Source organism: Python bivittatus, unplaced genomic scaffold (genome assembly GCF_059951505.1).
Source record: "Python bivittatus isolate LINGU-HERP-01145 unplaced genomic scaffold, Pbiv_v1 ctg000020_np1212, whole genome shotgun sequence".
Lineage (NCBI taxonomy): Eukaryota > Metazoa > Chordata > Lepidosauria > Squamata > Pythonidae > Python > Python bivittatus.
Window position 1 is genome coordinate 53,021,831 of NW_028277030.1, and position 12,728 is coordinate 53,034,558.

At 36.4% G+C, this 12,728-nt stretch overlaps 1 protein-coding gene across 1 annotated transcript; it reads right to left on the reverse strand.

The window, feature by feature from the left end:
- Positions 1–10,276: 10,276 nt before the first annotated feature.
- Positions 10,277–11,868, reverse strand: GPR63 (G protein-coupled receptor 63). The gene has a single exon (XM_007433071.2). The coding sequence runs from the start codon at positions 11,741–11,743 to the stop codon at positions 10,487–10,489; it is 1,257 nt and encodes a 418-aa protein (XP_007433133.1). The 5' UTR covers positions 11,744–11,868; the 3' UTR covers positions 10,277–10,486.
- Between the last annotated feature and the right edge of the window lie 860 nt (positions 11,869–12,728).

The window sequence follows — 12,728 nt, forward strand, 5'->3', positions numbered from 1 at the left end:
TGCATTGATTCCTGGGGAACAATATCCTAAAATTGAAAACAGAGAGTGGTTACAGTTAAAGTATACCTGAGAAAGAACTCACTTAGTCCCAGGTGAAAGGGCCCTTATCAAGTATTATTGACAACTCCCACTTCAGCTAAATGTCAAGGACTGTCTCAGGGGAGGTGGTGTGATACTAGTCACACTTAAAGAAGATGCTTCTATGAGATGTGGGCACTGCTGCTGTGCCTCAGCTGCTGTTGCTAGAAAAGGGAGGAGTGACCATGTAGCCCGAACCATCAATTTAAAAAAGACCAACTGCCATGAGGTTGGACTAATCAATGTGCAGAGAGAATGACAGCATTGTCTAAGGCTGCTTATCTGTTACCATGGATCCTATCACCCATACTATGGGGGGTTCTGGAATGTTGGGGAACCCTAACTTACGGTTGACTTTGCTGAATGTATCTTCATTTGCAAGTAATCAGTCTAGTTGTTGGATCTGTTCCTATTCGATCAGCCATTCAGACCAACCTAGTGTATTGACTGCAACTGCTGCTTCATTTAGAGCCTCCCCAAATCAATTTCTGTTCTATACTGCATATTAAACCAAAACAAATTTGCCTTCCCTCTGCATTGAGTAACTCTCAGACTGCCCCGCCATCTCTGCATTAAACAAAACCACATTTCTCAGGATTTTGGCTTCATGGTGACATGCAGTTGGTTCTTTATTAGGAAGCCAACACTGTTAATTTCCTCTCCCGTGTGTAAAGATCCTAGGGTGCAAACATAATTTCAAAAGCCTTTCCTCAGTGAAATTTTTGCAACTGCAAAAACCATCTCCTTTATGGGTATCATATCAATATTTTATACTGAGATCGTGATAATTGGTACTAATTCTTCCCTTCCCTTCACCTGAAGACAGCACAAATACACCCTAATCAGTCAACTTGTACTGGCTGTGGCTTATTCAAACACTACAGGATATATTTTGGACTGAGAATTGTGGACTAAATCAGACTGCACTGCTGAAATTATCACTCCTGATAATAAGGGTGTGTATCTCCAATTGTTTGATGCCTATCTGACCACAGCAAGGCATTATTGGATGTGTGATAAGGAGGCCTCTAAAATACTGCCTGGAAAATGTGTGGCAGTTGCTCTTGTTATGTTTTTCCTGATATTTCTATATGTTATGACATCAGTGCCTCTTTTAAACACTACTTTAAACATGGAGCAAATCCTTAGTGGAATACAATTCCTTTATACAAGTTATTTCCTTGGAAAATACTATTGCAAATGTACCAGCAGAATTAGAGAGACACTTTCTGCATCTGTGACGCTATCCTCATGCTACCCATGATGCTGAAGGCATTGGTCACACTAGCCTCAATATTCGCCTGGCCTCAGATTACCTTCTTGCTTCCCAGGGTGGTGTTTGCAAATTGGTTAACTCCACCTGCCGAGTATGAGTATAGCAGAGTGGAAACTGATGCTGATATTTTTCACCAACAAAATATTTTTCATCCTCTTGCATCCATTTTATAAAGACGCAGACATTGGTGATTTTCTGAGTTGGGTTCGGTCATTTTTACCCGATCTTTCTTGATGATATCTGCTACTGAAAAAGGTTATTTTTTTTAATCTTTATTCCCACATTAACACTTTTGATCCTTATGTACGTTTTACTTGTGGCTCATCCTGTGTCAAGGTTAGTCTCCCCTGCTCTTCATGGCTAGTCTGTACTTGTAGTAAAGATAAAGGAGAAGACTCTCCTGGCACTATCAAGCTCTTTCTCCATATGAGTTTGAGTTTTAGGGGACAAATATAAACAGAGGAAAATATGGAGGGATGGAATAAGAATGAAAAAGAAAACATTAGTTATACTTCTAGTAGTTAACTTTATAAGTCACTGGTTCGAGATGGGCGGTTATATAAATTGAATGAATGAATGAATGAATGAATGAATAAATAAATAAATAAATAAATAAACAAATAAATAAAATGTAACCAATGTGCCACATATTCTTTAATTTTTCTATTAATTTTTATTTTATTTATTAATCAAATTTATATGGCCGCCCATCTCACAAAAAGTGACTCTGGGTGGTGTACAACAATCCAATAAAACAATAAATATATAAACAATCATTACATAAAGCCATTATATTAGTAATTATTAAAAACATTAAAAGCTATAAAAACAGGACCAAAACAGAAAAGGAAAATAATAAGCAAAGGGACGTTAATAATAGAGCCATCTCACTAGCTCACCTGTCCCCTGGGGTCCCCAGGCCTGCTGACATAACCAGGTCTTGAGGGACCTTTGAAGATTCAGGAGTGATGAGGCCGATCTCATCTCTGGGGAGAAGGTTCCACAATGTGGGTTCCACAGTACAGAAAGCCCACCTCCTAGGGTCTCCCAAACATAGCTCCCGAGATAATGGAACCTGTAACATATCCACTCTGCTAGATCTAGTGGGACAGGCAGATGAAATAATAATGAAATAATTGTAGGATTATTTATATATTTGTGCCAGTGTACTGCCAAGGACTCCAAATACCTATAGAATGTATGTCTTTGGAGAAATGCAGCAGATTCAAGGATCTGTACTGATTGCCTCCTTATTTCTATTCCTTCCTCAGTTAAGTACAGGGTCAGCTTGTTAGGTAACAATTAGAGTCTTGGCAGCTATCATATATCAAAGTGTTTGATATATTGATGTTGCATTTCAAATAATGTTACTGCAGCCAATGTTTTCACACTTTAAATGATACCCATTCCTGCCTTCTTGTTATCGTGCATCTTTATCAATTATAAAGCAGTTCTTTCCTGTATCCTATATATTTGAGATCTCTATAGAATGTGTGCATCCTTGAACTGTTTTTGATCAATGTTTTATATAAGAGCTATGTAACTTTGGGACTCTTGATCTTGGCTTATCTGGTTGCAAGAGACCAGTGACTCACTGTAATCTGCTAGCTTTAGTTATAAGAAAAAAAATTGTTGGATCCTTTCCAGTTGTTGTTTTTTGAGTTTTCCGCCACATTCTTTCATATAACCATCATTTCTGCTTTATCTCACTGCCTTTCATGTAGTATCACACAGACCTACATCTCTTTTTGCTCTGAGATCTTTTCCCACTTCAGTCAGAGAATATGTTACATTATTTCCCATGATTTGTTGCTGGCCTTTCCAATCGAAGAGTTAAAATATATTCACCCGTTGCACAACTTCACAGAAATTGTCCAATGGCAGATTTATAAGCAAGCTTTATTTTCAAATTGTATAATCACTTCTGCTCTTTGCAGTTCTACTTGCCATAGAGAAAAAATTGTTACAAAAAATTGTTAACTGCTAAATTTAAAGCAGAGCACATTCTAGCATGATTTAACTGCTTTGGAAAGGGATAATATATTTCCTTTAGCTTTAATTATGATATAGGTACTATAGCTTTTGCCCTCCAGAGATAACAGATCTGTTGCTTAGCAATGGAGGCCTTTGTGGAAATTAGTGTGAATTTCAAATGCACAAAACATGTCATATTAGGAATGTGTTTCAAAATAATGAATTCCTCTGAGAATGCTTATTAGGATCAGCACAGAATCAACCTTCCAGGAGCAATACCAACAAGACATCTTTAGATCCTCTTTACAAATAAAATTATTATAATGCTTTCCATGCATGATGAGGTATTCCCAACTCATATGAAAGAAATATGAAATAATTCATTTAAGTTAAGAAGATAATTTTAAAAAGTGTTTAGAAATAGCAGTATATGACTGTCCAGATGTTGATGAACTCCTCTGATCCCCAGCCTGCTAATGTATTAAGATGTATAATGAACTTGCAGTTCAACATTATCTGGAAGATCCCAGGTTGAACAAGAATAGACATTTGTCAGAACCATAATGGAACACATCCGGCATTAAGAGAATGCCAAGGCATAGCCTGCCTACTTACAACAAAGGGATTTACTGGATTCCAGATCAACTGTACCAAGGCAGCATGATCTTGCTGAATGAGTTTCACATGTATGGCATCCTCTAGGTGACCATTTTAGTACAGGATAGATCATGCGCTTTTTCAAAACTGGCAGGCATAGATCCCACTTTCAACAATATAAAATATTGATTGACAACACAATTTCTTTAATAAGGCTTTCATTAAAAAAATATTCTCATTCAATCCTCCTTGCTTGGCATGAACCTATCACAACTCTAATAGAAACTTGTTTGTGAAAACAGGATACACACTTGTGTTTAGAAAGTGGGAAATTGTGATGGAATGGAATTATGAAGGCCAGGCTCAGAGAGATAAACATTTTCTTAGCCCTCCAGAAGAGCATGGGAGGAACAAGAGGATGAGACTGGCACCTCCCTGAGGAATTCACACTGTTGTGGCTGGCTGACTTTGGGAGATGAGGTTTCAGTCTGGGAAGATTGATGTCAGGCCTAGCCCAAGGAACCCTTCATAATTCCATTCCATCACAGAAATGGTGCCTTAAGTATAGAAATAGGATGGACACAGTATGGTTTAATCATCATAAAGTAGCTCATGTTATCAGATAATTATTCATTCAAAGCACATCTCCTAAATTAAAAAAAAAAATCCCATAAGATCAATTAGAACAGGACAGCCTTTGTCCATAGGCTTAGAAACATATCACTCAAAAGAAAAAATTGGTAAGGAACAGAAAACAAGCCAACTTGGGTATATCTCAGCTTAAGGCAGAACTTCTTAAAATGACCAACTGCAGTAGAAAGAGTTCAGAAATAAGTCAGTGGAGTTGATCTTTAGCATGGGACATGGAATGGTCCTGAATCTCTCCCTTCAATTGGTATTGGTATTTTCTACTATATTACAGTATTAAAACTTTTTAAGATTTTTGAGTTTCTACACATGAATTGCATTTTGTGGATTTAGATTGTAGCAGTTCAACTTTTTCCTAACTTGTAAGACAAGCTACATTTTATTACTGAATATTTCTCATCTTTTGGGATATTCTGGAAAATAATTTTTCACATAAATGGAAAGCTGAGTGAGTCATAAAGGTCAATGTATTGTGTGAAAAATAAATCACATTGTATAAAAGCTTTGGCATGTATATTGTTCATTGCTAATCATTTTTATTTTCTTAACTATAAATAACATATTTTTTAGGTGAAACAATCTTCTTTGGGTAAACAATTTGGCTCTACAACAGTGTCTTGGATGTAACTTATTAAATAATGTTGAAGAAAAAACAGCTTTCTCCTAGTGGATGGGACATACATTCTCACTATGTCTAACTCCCTTTTATGGAACCTATTCAGATATATGACGCTGCTGGGATAATGTGTCATTATTGTTATCCTCATTTCTAAATTATTTCTTCCAGACTGTTGTTTCAAAAGGGCTGCTCTATACTCCGAAAAGGTGGTAATTTATGTACTCTGAAACAATTGGTTGCTGGTTTAATCTCCAGCATTTTCATTTAAAATTGATACCAAGAAAGGTTAGATGTGAACTGCTGAAGACCCACTGCCTAGTTACTGAATAGCAAATACTAAACTAGGCTGACAAATGATCTGGCCTGGTATAAAGCAATTTTGTATGTTCATATGTGTTTAAAGGATCTGAAATTATCCCAAGATCTCCAGATATTGTTACCAATCTGTAATTGTAATGAGAGGTGAAAAGGATTAAATAAGGACAGGAGAATAATTAGATTAATTATAATTAATTTTAATTAAACTTAAATACAAATGGTGTCAAATTTGATTTTTGTTGTGGCTTCTCCCACCGCTTCTTGGAATGCAGCCTCTGCTTGAATACCGTATCACTCAAAGACCACATAGGGCCCTCAATCAAGAAAAAAGTTGCATGCCCCTCTTTTACACAAAGTGCCCAACTGAACAACCTGGACAACTCCACATTGTCAGCCTAGTGTAAACAAGACATTTCATAATTATTTGCACAGAAATTCACATTAAAAATGAAAACTGGAATGAGTCATTGTTCTCTAAATATCTTGCTGCCTTTATCAGAAATTTTCTATGCGCTCACATTCTCTATCATTTCTTCCACCCACTTGACATAACATGATCTTTTCTGAAGCTTTTCATTGCTATTTTTGAAGGTCTACAAAAAACCCTCAAGTCTGAACATTCGTTTTCATATGAAAAGACTTTAAAATGGTGCTTCTGATTTTTCAACCAATACACCAAACATTTTTAATTGATAGTTCCAAGAATAGACATAGCTAGTTATAATAGCCATTTCCCTATGAACTGCTACAGAAAAACAGTTTGTCTTCATAATAATTGTTTGCTTCAATTATTTCCATGGAAAAATATATATAGATTACATATAAGGTCAAGGTCAAGTTTAACTTTAAAATTATACATCTGAGGTCTGTTTTTAAGAAAGGAAACAATTCATTAATGGCTAATAATAACTCTAGAAAGAAATAGAGTTAAGGAAGTCATCACTTTTTCATCTGCAACCACTATACAATGTGGAGCTTTGTTTTTATATGGCAAAAATAAATGAATACATTTGTTTACAAGGATAATGTTGCATAATGGCATGAGAGAAAGAGAACTAAACAGACAGCAACTTATATAAAGCTCATTAAAAAACAATCTTATAAAAATACCACACAGAAGGGAAGAAAAGGGAGAGGGGGAAAACTACTCTATTATTCAGTATACAAACATAAAAGCTTCCATAAAATAAGAAATCCCCTCAAAGAGTATAAAACATCTCTCATGAATTTCCAGTGAAACTCCTTTTAGCAACAGATTTTTATATCAAATGTGACAGTTTGACAAATCTGTTTAAATAACTACAAATATATATATTTTAAAAAATATATCTTACCTACTTCAGCACCCTGCCCTCTTCATTTCCAAGTTTAAGCAAAAATATATATTTTAAAAGGAGGAACAAAATAATAAGCTTTTATCTAGAATGTTTTAATAAATCATTTGAGATACATTTTAAAGTACTGTTGCCTTCTGAAACCAATTCCTATACATGTTTCTTTAACCATGGATGTAAACTTTGTAGAAGAGTATATGGACACAGGTATGAAGAGGCCGATTGCCAGCTGAAGTGAAGGATTTTCAAGTGTAGGAGGATATAGAAATCTATATAAATTAAAAGGCACTGTTCAAAAACAACAGTATATTAAAAGAGCCAGTGGTGATTTAGTGTAAGCTGAAATGATCTAAAATGTAAACATTATGCATGATTAATTTTCCTTCCCTATTAAAAGTTTTCCTGACACACAGTTCTTAGATTCTTGATATTTGGCCATTCCAAAAGCAACAAAATGGGAAGAACTAGAGTGAAAAGACTAGAAGCAGCAGAGGAAACAGATTATGAGGTATTGTGAGAAATTTGGAACTTTTGCCTTGGCTCTTCTGATTTTGACATGTTAATTGGAGCAAAGATTCCCTCATTTCCAAGCTATTAAAAAACAAAAGCTGATTTTTCTCAATTAGCATATTTGCATTAGACATAAATCCAGATGTGTGAGCAACACAGCTATGATAGATCCTCCAAAAAAGCCAGAAGTGTTGTCTATCTAGAGAACTGCACCATTTGGCACACTTACCTTGGAGTGAGACACACTGCAGTGGGACTTATTTTCAAGTCAACATTGTCCTTTTAGGTCTACACAGCTGTTTAAAGTCTGAGGAGATATCATGTATTTCAGGAATGGATAATATATTAGAAAAATGCTTTCTGTACAAGAATATATATAGAAATTCAAATGTGAAATTTGCTTTTCTGCTCATGATGTCAATGTTTCTTTATCATCAAGGCTGCTTTGGATCAATGTGATCAATTAGTAGTGAATAGTAGTAAGCAAAGTAACAATTTGGTTAACTATTATAACCAATCTCTTTGATTTTTCTAAAAGGTAACAGAAGTACCCATTTATAGTAGAGCATACCATAAGCTGCCATTTAATGTTAAGAATCTTTCCATAGCTTAAAGAATAAGCTGTTCCAAACGTCTCTGCATATAAAAATTTATTGATCTACTGCTAAAAGTAGTACTTCTAAAGTATCTGTATAATGGAAAGGGGATGGCCAATTGACATGATACATTAGCCAAACAGATGAAAGCCCTGATTATTCCAGCCCTGTATAAAACATATCCCAATATAGTTGAAACATTAATAGTAAGGTTATTTTTCTTTATACCTTCCTATGTTTTAATTTCCAGAAACTCATGAATGCCCACAGTTCTAAATATAATTTTATCTGAAGTTATTCTTGAAGATGATTATAAATGCATTATCTCATCTTGTAACTATTTCCCTTGCATGCATTATTTACATGAAGAGGGTCCATAACTGAAAAGGCAACTGGACCATGTCATCTGAACAGTCTAGTCCTACCAACTAATGTCCACACAATGAATCTAGGAATACAAGCCAGGAAGCCTATGCATAAAGGAAGTTCCACATTGATAAGCTTTTCTAGCTCAGAAGTCAACTTATAGGGGTGAGAAGGGAGAGAATAATATGATCTTGAAGAGTAAGGCCCATGGTGTGCCCCCACTCCCATTCATTCCACCCTGGGGATTCTTGTCAGGTATTTAAGGTATTCAAGAACTGCATTCCTCTGGAAGACAAAACAATGTTCCTGGTTGCTGACAGCAATGGTAATTTACTAAGGAACTAGGTCATTTTTTAGACATGAAATAAATCTAGCTTGCTATAAGTTCACTTGAACCGGCAATTCTGAATTAACAAATCTACTTCTGACCATGACCTTTTCTGCCATAATACAACTTTTTAAAAGCATGATTTAAATTAAGAAATGCACTCTTTCTTCCAGCATAAGTAGTTGTTTTAGTTATGCAAAGGAATAACAACAGGGTGTTTTTAGAAAACACCCTGTACCTACAGCAGAACTGACACAAGCTTTAATACATGTACATTGCTCAAATGTAATAGACTAAGATGAATACTCCTGAGAAAAATCTTTACTCATTTTTTTCAGCTTTTCCTAAATGGGAACATAATTTCAGACGATATTTCAAGAGAGGCATAGCTGGTCATGCAACGTCACAATATGGTGTGACTTGAAAGGAAAGTAAAAATAAATCACTTTCATAATTCAAGTGAGATAACGTATCAATTTGTAGGTATAGGGAGAGAAAATATGGAAATTTTTCTTTATTTTCCTAGTTTAGTCAAATAACCTTTTCCAAAAAAAACTTCTCTGCCAAAGGAACTGTATACTGTGTATGGCTCCAATTTATAAATTAAAAATATATTTGAACATCATAGAACAAAATTTCAAGCCTCTCTTCTAATTAACTATTGATTCAAAACAGTTTATAACATGGATCTGGTATTCAAAGGGAAGAGTCCACATTTCCATGGTATGCTTACATATAAGTTATGACTATATGCTTAAAAAAAAAAAAGGCAGTATCAATTATTCTTTTGGGGAGCTAAATTCATGGAATAGAATATTTATAATCCAGCATATATACATCCCACTGAAATCATAAGACAAATCTCATGTGTTTAAATAACTGGAGTTCAGTTTAATTCTTTTTGGCTTTAGAAGGACTTAAAGCACTTTAATTCCTCTGGATTGTAATAAATGTTATTTATGTATCTTCACTTAAATAAATTTGCACTGGATACTTCTGACATTCAAGTAAACTAAAAAAGGACTATAAAATAGTTCTGAAAACAAATGTTACAGCATCATTCTGAAACACTGCAAAACTGGGGGAAGAATAAAAACCTTGCAGAAACAAAAATGCAAACGGTGACCAAACTTTTCCTCACCTTCACTCACTCCCTTTCACCCAGTTTTATTTAAAGTGCATGAATATATTCCCCCCCCCCCTTAATGTTACTGCAACTCTTGCAAATAATCAATTAAATGCAAACTTTTTGGCTCATCTATGGTGGTATAAAGCAGCAACATTTTTTGAAAAAAAAAACCTGTTAAGTATTCACCTAAATGTACCATAAAATAGCAGCATTAACAAATCTACTATGAAATGAAATGGTTAGCAGTCTTTAGCATCAAACCTGACATACATCCAAAATGAGTTTTCCTTTCTACCACCGAACCTGGCAGGCAGTGGCAACAATCTACAAAGAGCTACATACATGTGAAGGGAAGAACTGAGCAACTGGTACGGGGTTTCTTTGAAGCTTACGCTGCTGCAGCTTTGTCTGCGGAAGAGAAAAATGGCATTTCAACTCATCTCTTCAGCAGCAAAAACTGTTGTAATAGGAAGCTCTGCCCTGTACACAAAATTCTGCCCCCACGTATACAGAGCTTCTTTAGTATGTAGTCAACAATATAGCATAGATATATTCTGGTAGCAAAGCTCAACAGATATCTCCTTCTTGAAATTGAATATGACACTGAAACATGTTCTAAAAAATATAAATCTGACAGCTAAAGAAGCCATTAAAAAAAACCCACTAAAACAGGCATACATCAGAAAAGAGCAAATGTCCATTTGCTGCGAGGCTTACACTACTGACCGGTGCTCCCCGCACACATAAACAGCACTAGGCCGGATACGTCTTCTAGCGTGACCAGGTAACTGTGGCAAAAACTTGAAGTACTTGGGCACTAAGTCTAAGCACGCATCATGAAACTTCTTGATTCTCCAGTAGTAGATGAGCGGGTTCAGAGCAGACTTGAGGTAGCAGAGCCAAAGGAGCCAGGTGCTTATCTCAAAAAAGTTGTGCTTGTGATAAAAGTGGCTGTTAAATGTGGCAATAAGGCTGTAGGTGGTGAAGGGGGCCCAGCAAATTATGAAGACAATAAACAAAATCAGTATGGTGGTGAAGGCACGAGTTTTAAAGCTCATATCAATATTCATTTGAAAGGGTCTCTGGAGGCTCAAGAGACCAAGTTTGCTGGCTTGACTGAGGCATATGCTATCTGGGTGACTATGGATACGAACTGCATTGTGCCGTACAGTATTGAGGATGCCCATAAAAGAATATAACATTACGAGGAATGGAATGAAAAAGGAGACCAAAACCACCACTACTACATAGGCGCGGTAACCAGAGTTTGTAGTGTAGCCAAATACACACTGAGGTGCTTTTGAAGGTATCTGTAGGCTGGGGTTCCCCACAGAGAGTGGAAAAGCCACAACAAAGGCTGTGACCCATGAAGCAGCGATGAGGACTTTTGCTCGGTAAGGGTTCAGCTTGTCCTGCCTTTGAACTATTATAAGGAACCTGTCAATGCTGATGATGAGTAGTATGGCAACTCCTTCGATGACAAACAGCCAGAAGAACATGGCAGAGACTCTGCAGAAGACATCCCCAAAAACCCACTGAGTGGTGATGATGGTTATCAGAGCAAAAGGCATGTTCAGCACAGCTAGCAGCATGTCTGCAAAAGCCAAGCTAGCTAGAAGAATGTTAATTGCAGATCGCATTGCAGTCTTCTGATAGACCATAAGGCAGACAACAAGGTTACCAACGAAAGAAACTAGGAGAATAAATATCATGGCAGCAGAAAGAATGATCTGGAGCGGCAGACTCAAGCTTGTGAAGCCTTGTAACAGGAGGGCAGGTGTACTATTGACTGTCAAAGGAGTCGCCTCAGTAGTAACCATGGCACCCAAATGGTATTTCAGTAGCTGTGCTGTGCCCTTATGGACCAAGATCAATGGAGTGGAAATATTGGCATGGGCATTTTCATAGACAATAAAAGTTGAATTTAATGACACGGAATGAGCTGGTGTCAGCGTTGCAGAAAAAGCCATCACTTCAGCAGAGAGAGAAAGAGACTTCAAGGCATTTTAGTAAATAAGATGGTGTCATGATTCATGGCCCTTGGCTAAATTATAGTGACATATCCAGAAGAGGGAAGGTAGACTTTCACCCTTCATGGCAGTGCTTTGGTCTGAAAAATCAAATAGAAATTAAAATGTTAAAACAAATCATCATATCACTGAATGTATTGATATTGCTATGGACATTTCCTCAACGTTTCCCATGTTATCCAGCATTATCAAATGTTTAACTGGATATATGTAATTTTAAAGCAAAACTGGATTGCGGCAGCTTGCCACCTTACTTTTCCCAAAATATCTCTAAGCGTGCCTATAGGGACAGGAAACTGATGACCACTAATCATGGTCTTCTAACTAAACTTTTAATGAAAAGAAAACCCTTTTTGTATCATCCTTGGTCAGCTTGTGGGAAGCAACTATGGAACTAGTTGGCAGAACCTGGTCAGTGAGCCTAGAGGGCTGAGGAAGAAGGTGGGGAAGAGAAGGGCATTTATGTGAAAGATAGCCACATCTGCATTTCTGTCAATGGATAGGCATGTAAATATGTGCCGCTGTTGTTTTTTTTAAAACAGATGAATTTAGGGGTGTGATCCAGAGAGAGAAAGAGACGCACATGTGGTGAGGATGATCTAAACAGCCAGGAAGCATGCATATTGTGAATTGAAAGTGATCAACTTTTTAGTCTGGGAAAATAAATCTAGTGAAATAAGTTGACTTAGGAGTGAATTGGGGAAACTACCCAGTTATTTTTCTGTGAAATGGCAAATCAGAAAATTGAGTCAAATGAGTTCAAATGGGACTTTGACGTCATCTGTACTTGTATTCAGATTCCTGGGGAAATTGGCAGTGAGGCTTCACAATTTGCCCTTCCATGAAAGGTAGTTTATAAACTACAGAACCCATCAAAGAAGCCAATTTATTAGCGCTCCATTGTAGACACTGTGAAGTTACCCAT

Excerpts from the sequence above, each read along its gene's own strand:
- GPR63 (XM_007433071.2), bottom strand. The coding sequence starts at position 11,743 with ATGGCTTTTTCTGCAACGCTGACACCAGCTCATTCCGTGTCATTAAAT.